Source organism: Platichthys flesus, chromosome 23 (assembly GCF_949316205.1).
Source record: "Platichthys flesus chromosome 23, fPlaFle2.1, whole genome shotgun sequence".
Lineage (NCBI taxonomy): Eukaryota > Metazoa > Chordata > Actinopteri > Pleuronectiformes > Pleuronectidae > Platichthys > Platichthys flesus.
In genome coordinates this window covers 10,137,212-10,153,755 of record NC_084967.1, presented here as the reverse complement: position 1 = coordinate 10,153,755, position 16,544 = coordinate 10,137,212, and the positions used below count along the sequence as shown (strand labels likewise).

The following is a 16,544-nucleotide window of genomic DNA, read 5'->3' as shown; positions in this document are numbered from 1 at the left end:
TGTGTCACATTGCATAAGAAATCTATTGATATTTATTGAACTTTTATCATATTGCTATATTTATATATACATCTGACATATGTATGATTATTGTTTTTGGTTTCGGGGGTATGGCATGATTTTGAATTCCTTGTTTCACTGAAAGAAACTATAAATAGAATATAAATAAAGTGAAGTAAAGACTGAAATTAAGACTGCTCCAGTTTCTAAATACAGCCTCAGGGGCGGGTTGCCAGATCTGACATATGTCTGACACATATGTGTCTCCAGAATCCTTAAATTGAGACTCACATTGTTCTTGATGTGTAAAAGAAGCTTTTTTACAGTAAACACTTCAACCTTCTTGATGAAAAGAGCTCAGCCGTGATCAAACAGGCCTGTTTAGTGGCCGAATAACAAGGGCGGACCACATGAAGCTGTACATATTTTAATAATGTGCTGAAGGGCGTCTGCAGCATGCTCAGTCAGGCTCGTAAATGGGTTTCGTTTTGCAGGATGGGAAACTCTGAGAGGCCACTCAAAGAAAACACTTTCCCTAATGATCCACAGACTTTTCTATTGTTCACACATGTGCATCTTTCATACTTTTTGAAATTAATCCTTTGTCGGGTACCAGATCTCATGTTCTCATGCCACTTCAGTCTAATCATTGTATGGTGTACATTCAAATCAGTCCAGATGCTGTTATCTGCCAAATAATGTAAACACAGTGCGACACAGTGTGTGAAATGTCACCTCGAGCTAAATTATTCTGCCTCAGATTTCATCAAATCTGCAGCCAAGCCGTCTGTCACTGTGTTAGGGCGAAGATTCTGTTAGGACAATATTTCCCCCTCCAGACTTTTCCTCCCTTATTACTCCACACTTTGCTTTTGATTGGGTCCAAAACCCTCTTTGCTGTTTCACTATGCATCTTGACTGGGATTAGCTGTAAGGACCCGTTTTTCTTGCAGGTATCCACGAACGTATGTGTGTGTGATCATGTATTTTGGATACAGTGTGTGTTTAGCAGCTCTCCCCTCTTACTGGGTCAGAGCGGGGTGAGAGAAAGTTCCTGTGGCACTTATCACACCGATAAATGACACGAGACACCTGCTGTAAATGACGCGGCACAAACAGAGCGAGCTTGTTAGTATTTGATAGATGAATATGAGCCGTATGAACTACTATTCAAATAGTTGACCCTTGTTTACAATAAAATCAGCAAATCCCTCAAACTTTCCCATAGTTTTGCATGTTTACCCCATTATATTAGTGTGAGCATAAGAGACAAACTGAATTGAAAACCCAGATACATTAATTGTTTAACCAGATGATCGTGAGGCTGTAATGTTTGTTTAAAGAGCAGCGTACACAGCTTGAAACATGCCACACACACATACGAAATAACCTCAAACTCCTCCTCTACATTCTTCCGCCCGGCTTCAACCGAGTCCGCTGCCTTTTCGGCAGAGTCTGGTCGGACTTGAAGAACCCGACCGACAGGAAGAGAAACACCTCGAGAACAACTTTGCATCGCTCCACCTGGCCTCCGGTTTAGAGAGATGTAGAAGTGACATTTCCTGAATAAAGGGCACTGCCTTCATTTTTTGCAAGAGGGGGTGGGAATAATGGCATTTCGGAGCAGGAAAAAGGTTGAGATGGGAGAGGAGGGAATATATGCTGGAGAGAGAAAATGAAATAAAGGAAAGCAAATGGAAAGAGAAGCTCTAGTTGTTGTTTTGTCATTTAACTTAAGTTTAGTATTTTCTTATTTATTACTGATAATTTGTTGATCATATGAACTATCTATCTATCTAGAATGATCCAGATGCTCTGCTCACAGGAAGGAGTGATACTGACAATACTGGTCGGTATGCACTTACTCACACTATGACAGTCAGAGAGCTGGACGGAGGACACCCTGCTGCTTGTGTCAGATACCTCACTGGCGTTTATGAATAGCATGGGGGAGGTGTGATCGTGAGCAGGAAATTCATTTTAACATAATATAAGTATAAGTATCTTTTTATGTGTGTTTCTGACTATCAGGCTAAGATGGTTGAGGAACGGATGTAGGTGTTTACGGTGTGTTTGTTTATCGGGGGAGTTATCCGGACCACTGCAGTCAAACCTTCGGGGGCTGCCCTCGTGAAAAGGTTCACTTGACCCACTTTCCACAACAAAAGAGAATCGAGGTTACGAGAGAAGCCGGGGAAGAGGACGACATGAATATTATATTTGGGATTCTGTAGGAAGATATCCCCTGAAGGGCCCCCGGTATGAATATTTAATAAAGTTGGCCTTTCCCCGTCTCTTCGGCGTGTTCGACAGGGTGGATTTAGGGTAAATGTCACCACAGGGTCACACACACTGAACAAGCGATTGTTGTGATGAGCCAAGGGTGGCATTTTACTTCTGGTTGAGGGTCAGAGGATGACACTGGTTTGCACGTACATGGCATACACCCTGATTCAGAGATAAAAGTCAGAAAAGATAAGAGTTGGTGGCAGCGGCACTGACAATGCCTTCTATTGGTTCTTTACCCACAAAGTTCAGTTTCAGTTTCTTATACATGCACTAATTTAACGGGAATACACTAATTTTGAATGAATGCTTCTGAAAATTGGTTCAATTGAACAGCAATGTGCCAATTTTCCAGATGGTTTGATTCCATAGTGGCTGCAGAGTCCAAGTTGATGACTTCAGATTTTTTGATCTGTCTTGTGCATGTGCAGCTACAGTTCAGGAGGTAGAGGGTCGTTAGTTTGATTCCCCTGCACCTCCACTCTCCATTCTGAAGGGCCTTCGAGCAAGATACTGAATCCCAAACTGTCCCTGAAAACTGTCCCTGAAAACCGTGCTGACGGTGTGTGACAGAAAAAGTAGAATCTTTTTATGAACGTGTGTGTGAATGTGACTTCTAGATAAAAGCACTTTTTTGTACTTATTAAACTGTATTACCATAAACACACGGTTAAACCACAAGATGGCAGCATCACATCAGATACACTTCTGCTGCAGGAGGGCGCACTGAGCTCAACGGTTAATGTGTCATGTCACAGCAGGACAACACAAGCACCAAAACACAAAACCCTGCTCCAAGCTGTGGTGCTTGCCTGCACATGTCATCACCAAACAAGCAGTTAGATGAGTCACCTGCACCCGTCTGCAGGGGCAAAGTACGAGGAGTCTTAGGTTGACTCTGAGGTTAACACAGTCTCAGAGTTTGGTGGTTGAGGCTTCATGTAGCTTCTTAGAGCTGATTTAATCTTGTGTATTTTATTTTGTCAAAGTGACAAATGAGATTTAATCTCTGCCAGTCAGCCTATCTGCAAAAGAAGCCAGAAAAACACAGAGGAGGATGGAACATATTTATCTTATGTTGCATCGGCACATTTCTGTTTTGTATCAACACGTTTCCTAAGTCAAACCGAGCACAACAGCATACCGTCTTTAGTATCAGATCTTTGGGGCTTAAAGCAACACTACGCGATTTATTTAACTTAACAGTGCAGCTTCAAAATAAGTCTGATGATTCACTGACTTGGAAAAGGGAGAGAGGTGCTGCTTCTTTCCCGCTGCTCAACCAGAACGTCTTTTCTCGTTCAATGCAACTCTGGTGAGCAGGTACGATTTCCCGTGAGAGGTGTGAAACTGACAGAGCTTCAATCAGGTTCGGCAAGTTGAAGTATATTGCTGAGCTGAAGATCTGTTCAAAAGACTTAGAAGTCTCAAAAAAACAGCGCTTATCTCCGATATTCAGGGAGGAAAATTTTAAAATAGTATATTGAGCTGGATTTGAGCTCTTCTGGTTGAGGAAGTTGTGTTTCAGTTCAGTGAGTGGGACGACACACTCATCCCCTTGATGGACTTAGGGTCTCCACATGAAAACCACTTACTTGCTTGGACAAAGTGAACAGAATTCATGTGGCTGCAGGGGGCGCTGTCGCTCAGTAAAAGTTATACAGTGTAGCTTTAAGTGGGCGTTTGAAAGTGCTGTGCTGGAGTTAACCAACAAATCCTTCCAATCCAATTTAATATAATATAATCCAATCTAACCTAATCTAATCCAAATAGATCTAATCTAACCTAATCCGGGCTATAATGAAGTGCAGCCCAGGCTTTTATTCTAGTGCTGTTGTAGATCGGAAAAACTTAATATAATGAAAATACATATCATGAAATCATGAACCCCATATTGATCCTAACTGAAGGTAGAAATGAATCCTTATTATTAATGTAGTTCTGCAAGAGGAAATGATTTTTCACTGAGACATATTTCTGTTTACTTTACCACATTTACCTTCGTTACACTTCATTCCAAACAAACACGTAGCTGGGTCACAGGTCCCCGTCCCACTGTTCACACTGTGCCACTAACATGAGAAACAACCACCACCATTTGGTATCACATGACGCAGACACACAAACACGCTACACACACACACACAGTACATGCCGAGTGAAAACAAGTCGTATATTCTGTATGTATACTGCACGTCCCAGACAGCTCCCCGGTTATTTACTAACATGGAGGAGAAATGTGCTGTGGTTTGCTTTGTTGTTTTTTATCTGTAAACTTCATTGTGTGTCTGATGTAATTACACTCACACAGGAACATGAAGTGTTGTTATTAATACCATCCAACTCATGTTTTAGCAGCCAGGTGTCAGACTCGCCTGTCTCCGAACAGCAGGGGGGAGCATGTAAGGAATCTTGGCTGTAGTTTAGCATATGATGCATTTATTTTTAAGCCTGTTTACAGATAGAGTGTTGTTTAAAGACCATTCCCAGCAATAAAATAATCACATTTGTCTTTTATGACATTTAGAATATAATTTTGTAACAAAACAGTTATTCCTGGATCCACATATTAAAACATTCGTTGGTGATGAAACTAAATGAAACGATCAGGCCTCTTCAATGTATCTACATGGCGTCGAACTCACAACCTGCAGTAAAAATAAGATTTATTGAATGAATAACAGCACCAAACTGCAGTTTCCTGTGTTGTTGTTATTTTCTGAAAACCCGTCCGAGGTGACAAGAACCAGCATCAACACCGGAGCACCAGCAGCTTCAGTCCCAGCCCAGTGGGCCACGGTGCACGCTCCATGACCTCACACCCAGGTGTGCCTTCCTCCTCTGCTCCAAGTCAAACTTGGCACACGGGGAAATCAAAACAATGTTTTTCCGACACAAACAAGAGGGGGAACACGCTCGTGCGCGGCTCAGCCCACCGGGTCTCTCCCCCCCCCCCTTGTTATATCACACAGTGTCACTCCAGCGAGGACACTCTCACCCGCTCTGCTCCTGTCAAGACGTCTCGCGGTGACACGGCTCCCCTGAAGGCATGTCCAGGTATTGTGTTCTTATTTACACTGTTAAGTCAGTTTTGTGTTGATGCTGTACGTTGTGTTTTGTGATTGTAAAGGGTGTTTTGTGAGGCAGGATTACATTTTGGAGGAGTTGTTTTGTTCTAATTCAAATCAGAAGGATGAGAGCTGACTTGTTGTGGGACTGTAGATGTGAAAAGTCTCAGGTTATGAATCGAGAAATCGTGCACCTTCCCCTTGTGACGGAGCTTCACCCCAAATAAAGGGAACTACAGCCTCAGTAAAATGACTTATATGATGGTTTGTTATATCTACATTGGAACAGTCCCCTTCTGGAACCACATTTGAAATCACCAGATCCTGATTTCTATTTTGTATACGTGACATATTGCACAAACTCATAAATATCAGTCTTATACAGATGCCTGATTTAAAAAAAAAAAAAGATACATGAACTATTCTCTGAAAAATCAATGACAGCTGGCAACATGCATTATCTTGCAATGTTTTACAAATTGAAAACCCTCAGATGAGTAGGAACCAGACTGTCACTGCAGGATTTGGGGCCGTTTGTTACTCCTGTGCCTTTTCCTGTGCTCTGAACATCTAGTAACATCTTTCTTGTTTTGATAATCTGAAATAAAGAGTTCAACCGTCTCGATTCCTTGTCCTCAGGCAGGTGAAAGGATGGTTTCCGTCGCACCGAAGAGCCGAAGCTGTGTGCTGCTTCTCCTCTCTCTCACACATTCCATCCTCCCCCCTGCCCCCCTCTTCTCTTTCTTCTCCGTGGCAATCGTTTCCGTCTGGCCTACTCTCGCGTCAGCCGACCTGAGGACGACAAAGGCCCCGACCCCTCCTGTCAGCGGCACGGAAAAATCCACCTCAACCAAGGTTTCTACAGCTTTTGCCAACTCGGCGATCAAAAGCTCATCCCCCGCCTCGCAGGCCACAGACTTCTCTTCCCTAACTGCCGTTACTACATCGTCTCTGTCAAAAATCTCTATTTCTACAAGTTTGATGCCATCTTCTCCTACAATGTCAATGCAACTTATTACCCAAATGTCCACCAGAGATATCAATGTCCTAAACTCGTCCACACTTTCCAACAAGGCCTCTCTGCCTCCTGATTCCTTCCACGCTCACCCTGCATCTCATTGTCTTCTTCGACCCCTAAAACCCGTTTTTCGGCGGCTACCAGAGCGGCTACCCTGCCAACATTTGACCGTGTCTCTTAAAACGATGGCGCCTCCTTTACACGCACACCCTCGGTCCACTTTGTCCAAAATGTCCCTGCATCCTGCTCAACCTCAGACTTCCGTCTCGCCAACGTCCACATTTTCTTCCTCCTACTCAGTTTTACCTCCAAAACCTTCCTCGTTTTCTACTTCTTCAAACAACCCACCCTCCACGGGTTCAACCTCACCTTCCCCCGTGACATTCACGTCTCTCATCTCGAAAACACCTCTCGCCAAACTTCCACCCGTTCCTCTCCCCGAACCGTCGCCGTTTCCCACAAAGGAATCGAACCCTCATCGGTCCAAGCGACCTCCGCTTCGACCCCTCCCTCACACCACAGGTCCGCTGTTCAAGCACCAACCTTTCACAGTGAGCTGGAACATCCCTGACCTGGTGTGTAAAAGATACAACATCTCCCTGGACACCTCTGCGTTTAAAGGAGTGGCCACGCCTGCAAAGGTGAGTGGACCAATACTCGGATGATTTCTGTTGGACATTTCAAAATGTATGTCACCTTCTGAATCACTCACTGGTTTGCTCGGAAGTAGGGCCAGAAGAATGAGAGGAGTTTCTTTCTTTCTGTATTTATTAGAATGAAGGGATAATACTTATAATAAGGTCAAACTAATTTAATGAAAGATATTTTGGCACAATCTCCGCAAAGTCTTAATACTGATCACCACACTATGTTTTATTAAAAAGAGAAAGAATCTCCTCGTTAATTAAACTGGAGAGGAATTTCACCAGTTCATCTACTCGGGTCATTTTGTAGATGAATCACTGGCCTCACAAACTTTGAGGTTTTCTTTGCCTTTAATCTTCGAATTTCAAGTTTATTCTTATTTCACCTTCACATTTATTCTTCACGTGCTAAAATCCTCCTGTTCTACTTGTTGAAGCTGATTCCACTCCGCCCTCGCTCTGTTGTATAGGTCCCAGGTCAGTTCCTGTCTCTGTTCTACACCGACCGACTGGGTCTTTACCCACATGTAGACCTTGTTGGTAGAAAGCAGTTGTATGGAGGTATTCCTCAGAGGGGCAACCTGAGAGCCAGTATGAACAAGGCCAGAGCTGATATCACCTACTACATCACATCCAAGTGAGTCGCAGAAATCCACCCTTTAGTAACTGGCCATGTTTTGACACTGATCCCTAACCTCCTCTTCCTCCTGTCTTCCTCTTCCAGGACCAGCCGGGGCTTGGCTGTGATAGACTGGGAGGAATGGCGCCCCCTGTGGGACAGGAACTGGGGCACTAAGAGGATCTACCAGCTTTTATCTGTGGCCCACGCCATGCAGACAAACCGCTCGCTCACAGTGGAGCAGGCCACAGAAAAGGCCAAACAACGGTTCCAGGTCTGATTTAACTATGAGGACAGATTCATATCTGGTTGTTGAATATTCATGAGCAGCTCTTTCCTTTGCAGGTGGCAGCCAGAAGTTTGATGTCAGGGATGCTGACGATGGGCAGAGCCATGAGGCCCAACTACCTCTGGGGCTTCTACCTGTTTCCCAACTGCTATAACTACGGCTGGTTGGAGCCCGGCTACTCAGGCCGGTGCTCCAAGGAGGTGAGGAGGCAGAACGATGAGCTCCTGTGGCTGTGGGAGTCCAGCACGGCCCTCTACCCATCGGTCTACCTGCAGGTTCGTTTAAAATAAAAGGGCCATCCTGAATTTCACTTCCAGATTTCCAGCCTCTCAGGTTGATCTGTTTTGTTGCTGTTCACAGGCCTCACTGGCAGATAACCCCAGAGCTGCCCTGATGGTGAGGAACCGTGTCCAGGAGGCCCTGCGGGTGTCCAGCCTGCCGCGGCGGAGCGGAGGCGCCGCGCCCGTGTTCGTTTACACGCGTCCCGTCTTTGTCGATCAGAACCGACGCTTCCTCAGCCAGGTAACTACGAGGCGTGTAAATGTTGATTTGTTTAACGCAGGTGTCACTCACGAGATGTAGACGTAAAGGGTGCACAGCATCAGTCCTATGAACTTATCTCACTAAATAAATAAATAATTAAATCCACCATCTTTTGAAAACAATTCATTCCTTTATAACAGTTATTATTATTAAGAAAGTTAATTAGATTTCACTAATCACATTAATTAAGGTTGTGCTCTGTTAAGATAGAGCCTTGATGAATCTAACACCTGAGCCCTCTCTTTCATGTCAATATGGCGGATGTGAAAAAGGTGTATTGATGCTCCTATTTTTCTTTTGTGTTATTTATTTATCATCTTTTTATTCTCTTTTCTCCAAGATTATTGTTATTATTATTCATTTATAAACAATTGTTGTGATGATGAGAGTTTGTTGTAGTGATCATACTGATCGATTATTATCATAGTGGTTAGAATAATAATACAATGCTAAGAATTATTATTATTAGTAGCAGAAGTAGTAGTAATAGTATTACAGTTCATTTTCTTGAACCTCCCACCTTACATGTAAGCTCTGCCAACGCAATATAAAAAATAAAAAAGAAATATGTCATTAGGGAGTGGCCACACGCTGAACTAGACGAGCTACATCTTAAGTTACACCTTCATCTCAGCCATGACGAGTTTCCCGCCTGAGGTGGAGTTTAAGGTGGAGTTTGGTTTCTGTGGTGAAACGACAGCCTGTGCAGGTGGTAACCCTCACCTGAGCATGTAATCCTCCTCCAATCTTCTCACCTGCTGTGTGTTTTTTATACCTGAACGTGTCTTAAGCCTTACCGTCTGTGCAGGGTGCATGTGTATTCATCGTCATTAAGTCTACAGAGGCATTTTATAGAGGCCGTGGTTAACCCTTTGTGTCCAGGGGGACTTGGTGAGCACCGTGGGGGAGAGTGCAGCAGTGGGAGCGTCTGGTGCTGTGCTGTGGGGGGCCAGCGCCGACTACGATAACCAGGTAACATCACACCGCGGTCCTCCACCGCTGTGCTGAAAGACGTGGAGCTGTGGTGACAGAGGCTGGTCAGAAACAGACAAAGGGTTCAGTTACATGATATAAGAGTCTGTTACCCATCCAAGGCCAAGACCTACCACAAGCTACTAGACCCTGAAATGATGTTAAACCCTGATGTAGAAGCCCCTAGACTTCATGGTATCAGCTGTGTTTTAAAGAAAAATGGGTTTTATTCACACTACCCACAATCCTCAGGGGTTATAGTGATGTCTCAGATTGGTGGAGCTCGCTGTAAACATGAACGTGTTTAAGACTGCGAAAACTCGTGTTGGCTTCAATCAGGTCATTCAGCGTTAGTACACAAAGTTACTATACTATAGTCTGTACAAGCATTCACAATGGTTTATGGGATGTGTAGTTCACTCTTAAAATATCAAGCACGCTATGTCTATTTTACAATATCTTCTATAACCACAATTACTCTAGTAGTAGGATTTTCTGAAACGTCAGTGAAGGGCCCCCCAGGCTGCTAGGTGTTTCAATCTCATCCAACCACAGGATTTCCTATATTCACAAGCGGCACAGTAACATACATGACGCCTGTTAAACATGTATATTTGCTTTTCAAGTACTTCTCCCATCCTTGCTCTTTAACGTCCCTTCCTCCCCTCCCCTTCCTTCCCTCCCCAGGCCTCCTGTGAATCCCTCTCATCCTACCTCTCCTCCACCCTTAACCCTTACGTCACCAACGTCTCCGCCGCCGCCCAGCTCTGCAGCAGCTTCCTGTGCCGGGGGAACGGCCGCTGCGTCCGCAAACACTACAACTCCAACCACTACCTCCACCTGAACCCGGACAGTTTCCGGGTCGTGCACATTCAGAGGCGCTACCTGGCTCTCGGGAGAGCTACCTTCGCGGACCTGAAGGCCCTGAGCAGGGGATTCACCTGTCAATGCTACCGAGGCCTGAGCTGCACTCCCAGGACTCCCAGGGAGCTCGCCAAGGCCCTGAGGTTCAGTAGGAAACAGGGGCTGCACCAAAAAGCCCGGACACTCAATAAAGCTGCATTGGATGATATGCAACAAGCTAGTATTCCTAAAGACAATACTGGGAAGAACTTGAAAGTTTAGCTTGTTGCACAAATTAAACCAAACTACTCCTTCAGTTCAGACTTGGAGAATCCGCAGTCCAGCTGCAGACCTTGAAATCCAGATGATAAGAAGGCGTCTGCGTGTTTCACCCCTTTAGCCTGATTTGCATTTCCTGTGATTGTAATTTGAAAGACGGCCGGCCCTCGCTCGACTGGAGTTCAAAAGCAGACGACATCGGTGGAGCTCCAGGCTGAACGGCTCTTCCTCCCGGTCTCCCATCACAAATAAATAGATTTAAAGGACTCAGGAAGTGTCACCCTTCAAAGCCTCTGCACTGTGAACACACTGACAGAACCTGAACAAATCTGTCAGCAGTCTGCAGTTAAGAACCAAACCAGGAGGAAAGGAATCAAAGAGCCTTATCAAACACGTCATATCATTCACTGTAGGCATTTGTATGTGATTTGACTGTACATGTAAATAAATGGAAAGAGAGGGTGCGACAGTGTTGTAATGTGTTGAATCTCTCAAGGTAGTTTTTAATATCAAGTCCCAAAATGGAGTCAAATCCATTCAAATTGATTTAAATTTAGATTCATGATTGAGCTTCGTTCATATTCTATTTCAAAAGGCGCTGTGTTGTGCTCACTCTTCCTAATAACAATGACATCAGCTCATTCAAGCTGAAGTAACGTGTGCAACATCGCAGCTCTGACACTCAAGCAAAATGAAAATGATTTCCTCTTTGCTTCTTTGTCTGTGAAATGTAGTATAGTGTATTAGTATATTCAGTATATTATCAATTATCATTATTATTTTGTTGAATTATTGTACAAATAGAAATATAATTTGTATCATAAACAGACTATTGTTATATAGTGGCTTCTATCTGAACCCTTTCACATGCAGTAGATGTGGAGCAAAATTTGCATTTCTTGATTCAACCAGTGCTTTTATTTTGAAAAAGAAGTTTTACAGTGTGTGTATTGTGAATCTTTTTTGAAACATCTTCTTGTTGCGGCTGCAAACAGGGCGGAAAATGTGCAGTTTAAACAACAGGGTTAACCTGTTTGTTTCCATGTGTGTGTGAAAGCCTGTTTTCATGTTTGTCTCTGGAGGAGTTGCGTGTTTTATTCCCATCCTGGCGTTGTCACGGATACTGTTGGTGTTTGCTTGTGTGTGTGTGTGCTTGGTTTCCTGAAGAAGTAGTTAGACGTGTGGATTTTTGCATCACGGCTTGATCACTCAAATGTGTTTCGCTTGGTTATTTGCTTGTGTTTTTTACTTCTCTATGCTGTGGCTCGGGAGGTAGAGCGGGTTGTCCACAAACCAGAAGGTCGGTGGTTCGATCCCAGTCTTTTCAAAACTTGTATTGACTTGCTGCTCAGACCGTGTTTGACATGACAAACAGATTTCTGCTGAACTGCTTCCTCTACACTCCCCCTGCAATAAAGCAGTTACATTAGAGCGCACCATGAACTAGACTGTGTGTTCTACTGTGACTAACAAACCCAGGCTTAAAACCAACATCACCTGTAATAGAATCTGCTTGCTCGTGTCTTTGGGCTTATACAGAGTATTTAGACAAACACAGATGTACAATGAAGTGCTATCTGCCGCTGACGACACCACGTCAGTGATGTGAGTCAACCGGAGAATGGGGCCACAACAACAAGACAAAAGAAAAACCTGTTATTCCATCTTGCCCTATAGCCTGATCTGAGTAATTTTCCATTTCGGCAATCCTGCTGTACAGCTGGAGCAGTCAAATAAAAAATGAGTTCACAGCTTTTCTGTGGACCCTCATTGTCTGTTTTATGACCAGAGGAAGTCATGTTGGGTACAAAGTGGAACATATTCACTCAGAACTCTGCTGAATGGTGCTCGTCAAACATTTGAAGGGGAGAAATGGAGGAGTCACGTTGCATAAAATAATATTTAATTGAGAGTGTGAGTCATAGAGTACATGCCATTGGAAGTCAGCCATCCATTTCCATTCTAACCTTTTTCTAAAAGCACTTTGGCTTCTTTTTAAATAATCTGTGAATAACACAAAACAGAAGGAAATCTGACCTACAGTTATTTGACCATTGAAAATCTTTAGGTCAATGTCACACGCTCATTTGACGATAAAAGGAATTGTTAACCGATAAAAATTCATTCTACGTATCCAAAGTGAATAATTCTAATAATGATGCCTGATAATTTTGAATGACATTCCAGAGTGTACAAGGCCATATACTTTTATTGTATTTTGTATATTATGTAAAAGGTTAAGACATTCCCACAACTTTTCAATAGAAATTACCTACATCTAGAGTTGTATTGAGAACAACCTGCGGCCTCAATTTACACAATTGTATTAAAGGCAGCTTCAGTTTGTTCACAGTGTTCATTAGACTAAAGACCACTGTTAAGTCAGGTTTCAAAAAAGGTTTAGTGAAATATGTTCCCCCGGAACTCAAGAGTGATATCTACGTCAAGATAAGTTGATCAATATATATTTATATTAAATGTTTTCCTCTGTGAGATTTAAATGTGAGCCCTGACGCTGATTGACGGAGATTATATGAAATGTACAAATCCGTCAGTTGGAGATACACTTGCTCAGTCAAAGTGCTTCGGCATTAATTTGATTAAGCTCGGACTTATAAAAAAAACTACTCTTTAGTTTAAGGACGCAGCGATGTTCAAATTTAAACATCACTTGTATTGACATTGGTTATATTTCATGCACTTCTCTTTAGAAACAGGTTAAACTGTGGAACAGATGGAGACCTGTGGGACACTTGGTCCGTTTGAGAGCAGCCGACTCGGCTTGCAGAGGAAGGCACTGCAGCAAAGTCACGATTGGTTCATGAAAGATTCACAGTAACATCTCACTCGGCCCCTCGTCTCCGCTCAGCTACAGGTTCTCTCATTGCTACTCTGGGTTTATCTCTGTGTGCTAATAGGTGCAATGCATCACTCTAATACACTCATAAAGCAATAAAACCTTTTAAACATTCACAAACCCACTATTGGAATAAAGGAAAATGGGACAAATGATACAAGCCTCTTGTTGGAACTTTTAAAAATATATTTTAAGACTGACTTTCAATTTGTTGGTGGTAATGTGTGAGTTTTAAATTAGAAAACTAAATGTGTACTTCTACTTCTTTGTGTTATAGCATTCAAATTTCCACTAAAGCATGCCAGTGCATATAATCTGACCCAAGCTACTCTACCACTGCAGGTATTTAAAAACATTCACACTTTCAAAGTTGTGAAATTTAATATTAAAACCACAGGTCACGTCAGACAGGTAAAAATGGCAGTAAAGTGAATTTAAACATGTTAAAAACGGGCTCCAGTGTTTTTTATCCTCGGAAATGGACCCAGAAATATGCTGCTTTAAATGTCTCATCTTCATATTTGTCCTCGTCCCCAAATCACAAATCTGAAAATCTCTGCATCTGTTGTCACGGTAACACATGTCCCCTCCCAACAGACTGAACTCAAAGTATCTGAAGCTGGTTTCACACATGAACTCCAGACTTTCTCCTGAGTCAAGCCACATTATAACATACTTTAACTAAACTCTAACCTTTTTCTCATTGAATATGTTTCTAGTAATAAATGTTAGCCCTGTTCATTTCCTGTTGGAATAAATAGTTGTTCGTCAGTAGGACGCGGGTCAGACAAGGATTCAAACTTCTGTGAGAAAATATTGAAGTATTTATTTCTTTGAGTCCAGCTCTCCGTTGACCTCTTTGCTCTCCTCTTTGCTCTCCTCTTTGCACACTTTGATCCTCATCAGGACATTGGACAGGATGTCCTGGTACAGGCTGAGGCCGACCCAGGCGGGCAGGTACAGTAGGGTGATGAGCCCCATGACGTTGTAGGGGTAGTGGGAGTAATCCCACGAGCAGGCCCCGAACTGCCTGAGGAACAGGCCCCAGCAGAACTCCCAGGTGTAGATGAAGCAGACGTAGATAGGGAGCCGCTGCCACGTCCTCCACCCCCTGACGAAGCGCAGATGCAGGTAGAGCTTCTCCACCACGAAGCTGCAGCTGCCGTACATCAGGAAGGACCACGGGGACGTGTGGCCGCTCAGGCTCCGGTCCGACTTCTCCACCAGGTGGAAAATGGAGGTGAAGATCACTTCGTCAAGAAGGCCCTGCATCCCGAAGAAGAGGAAGCGCACCAAGCCGGGGAGAACCTGGGGCGCATACGGCCGCGCGTCCCCCCTGTCCTCCGGGCCCGAGGAGCGATAGCGCAGCCGGGACACCCATCTGTGGAACACCTGGGTGAAGTAGAGAGCCAGGAGGTAGTGCATCGCCAGCTGGGTCCCGGACACCAGCCTCACCTGCTCCGTCAGCGTGCTCAAGTTGCCGATGAGGAGCTGCAGCCCGATGTAGATGGACGGATAGAAAACCAGATGAAACACCACAGGCCGACCTCGGAAGCTCTTCTTCTGCGCGTACACCTTCTCCAGCAAGAAGTGGTTCAGTGCCTGCACGACGCAGAGGTACGGGGAGGAGAAGCCCAGCAGTTTGGGGTCGCGATGGTTCGAGACCCCGTGCAGCGAGGACATCAGCACGTCCAGGCTCAATCCGTGCATCCCGTACAAGTAAAACCGGATCCATCGCGGCAGCTCCCGCAGCGACCCCGCCGCGTCTCCGGTCTCCCCGGACGGTTCTTCTCGACGGGGCGTCTGCACCGGCTGCGAGCAGCGGCTTCGAGCACCGGCCATGGTCGGTCAGCGTGTGTGGAGAGATCCAGCTGATCTCCGGCTCCACATTGTTATCTATTGTGTTCCGCTTCACTAGCACTGTGACGACCGAGCTGCGCCTGAAAGCATCATCCGCAATTGTGGTGACTGATGCTGCGTTCACGTACTTGCTGCGAAATTGTAATTGGAAACTTTCCGCGTCTCCACTTCCTTATGTTTTTACAGCATTGAGTAACTGATTAAAACCAAACTAACTGAAGAAACAGCACTTGAACGTACATCAGTGTGATAAGAACTAAGTAAAATGACAGAAACCATCTTTGAGAAAAGATCTGGTGTGCTTTCACTTTTTTAGGGGGGCCATGTCCCATTCACTAACATGGAGGTGGTAGGGGTTTGACCAGCCAGCCACCAGGGGCGACAAAACGGTTTGGCTTTCTCAAATTTTAAGAAGGCCCCATACTGTCCATCTTTATATAGAATTAATTTAAGCAGTTCATTTTCACATTAAAGTGTGACCGACAATCCACAGAAACGACATAGAATTGATTTTACTTGCAGGTGCTGTGTTCAGAGTCTTCAGAGAAATACCCAACAGCCCTTTAAGGTACCACACTAAGGACTTGATGGAGGCTTCATCTCTCACATAAACATGGGTCTTTAATATTAATAACAACAGAAAACCATCATGTTTCTATACGAGCCCCTCAATAAACTCATCTGTTAGAAAAGGAGCTCATTAAATACTATTTGTAAATATTTTTATATCAAATCACAACAAAGTGCTGTGTGAGTATAGGAGGTTGATTTAATTAGGTTTTAAAAAGGTTTACAATAATGCAGAAACATAAATATAACAAACTGTAAAACAATATTAGAAAGTACAATAGTTTCACTCTGTGTACATGTGTAATGGAGTGGAAGTGCAAATGATTACGGGACGTGGGCATGATTACTAACTCAAGATTAAAATTTCCATTAATCCTTAATCCAGCCCCTGCAGTGGTCAGAGGGTTTGCAGTATACCTGGATGGCCACAGGGGGCACTGCTTTCAGTGTGTGTGTGTGTGTGTGTGTGTGTGTGTGTGAGAGAGATTGTGCCATCTGGTGTTCCACCTCTTCCATGTCTTTTTGAGTTGTGTCCGACTGTAGAAACATTATGGCTGTAGAGTGTGTGTCAGTGTGTGTTGAATAAACACAATAGTGTGTAGAAAGTCAGATTGGTTTTGTGTCTGTGTGCACACTAAGAGAGAGAGGATGGATTTAAGCATATTTGTCGGCAAATTTGTGCTTTTAACAATATTT

At 43.9% G+C, this 16,544-nt stretch overlaps 2 protein-coding genes across 2 annotated transcripts; one reads left to right on the top strand and one right to left on the bottom strand.

Moving 5' to 3' along the window:
* Nucleotides 1–6,557: 6,557 nt before the first annotated feature.
* On the top strand, nucleotides 6,558–11,019 carry LOC133949171 (hyaluronidase-1-like). The gene is made up of 7 exons (XM_062383373.1): nucleotides 6,558–7,013; nucleotides 7,487–7,653; nucleotides 7,741–7,909; nucleotides 7,981–8,199; nucleotides 8,285–8,446; nucleotides 9,350–9,439; nucleotides 10,127–11,019. The coding sequence occupies exons 1-7, from the start codon at nucleotides 6,558–6,560 to the stop codon at nucleotides 10,562–10,564; spliced, it is 1,701 nt and encodes a 566-aa protein (XP_062239357.1). The 3' UTR covers nucleotides 10,565–11,019.
* A 1,423-nt stretch (nucleotides 11,020–12,442) lies between these two features.
* Nucleotides 12,443–15,362, bottom strand: tmem229a (transmembrane protein 229A). The gene has a single exon (XM_062383335.1). The coding sequence runs from the start codon at nucleotides 15,258–15,260 to the stop codon at nucleotides 14,244–14,246; it is 1,017 nt and encodes a 338-aa protein (XP_062239319.1). The 5' UTR covers nucleotides 15,261–15,362; the 3' UTR covers nucleotides 12,443–14,243.
* Nucleotides 15,363–16,544: the final 1,182 nt, after the last annotated feature.

Bases quoted from the DNA above. Each gene is read 5' to 3' on its own strand.
- LOC133949171 (XM_062383373.1), top strand. From the start codon at position 6,558: ATGGCGCCTCCTTTACACGCACACCCTCGGTCCACTTTGTCCAAAATG. The intron at 7,910-7,980 runs GTCTGATTTAAC...TTTCCTTTGCAG, and splicing joins AGGCCAAACAACGGTTCCAG to GTGGCAGCCAGAAGTTTGAT. The intron at 9,440-10,126 runs GTAACATCACAC...TTCCCTCCCCAG, and splicing joins GCGCCGACTACGATAACCAG to GCCTCCTGTGAATCCCTCTC.
- tmem229a (XM_062383335.1), bottom strand. From the start codon at position 15,260: ATGGCCGGTGCTCGAAGCCGCTGCTCGCAGCCGGTGCAGACGCCCCGT.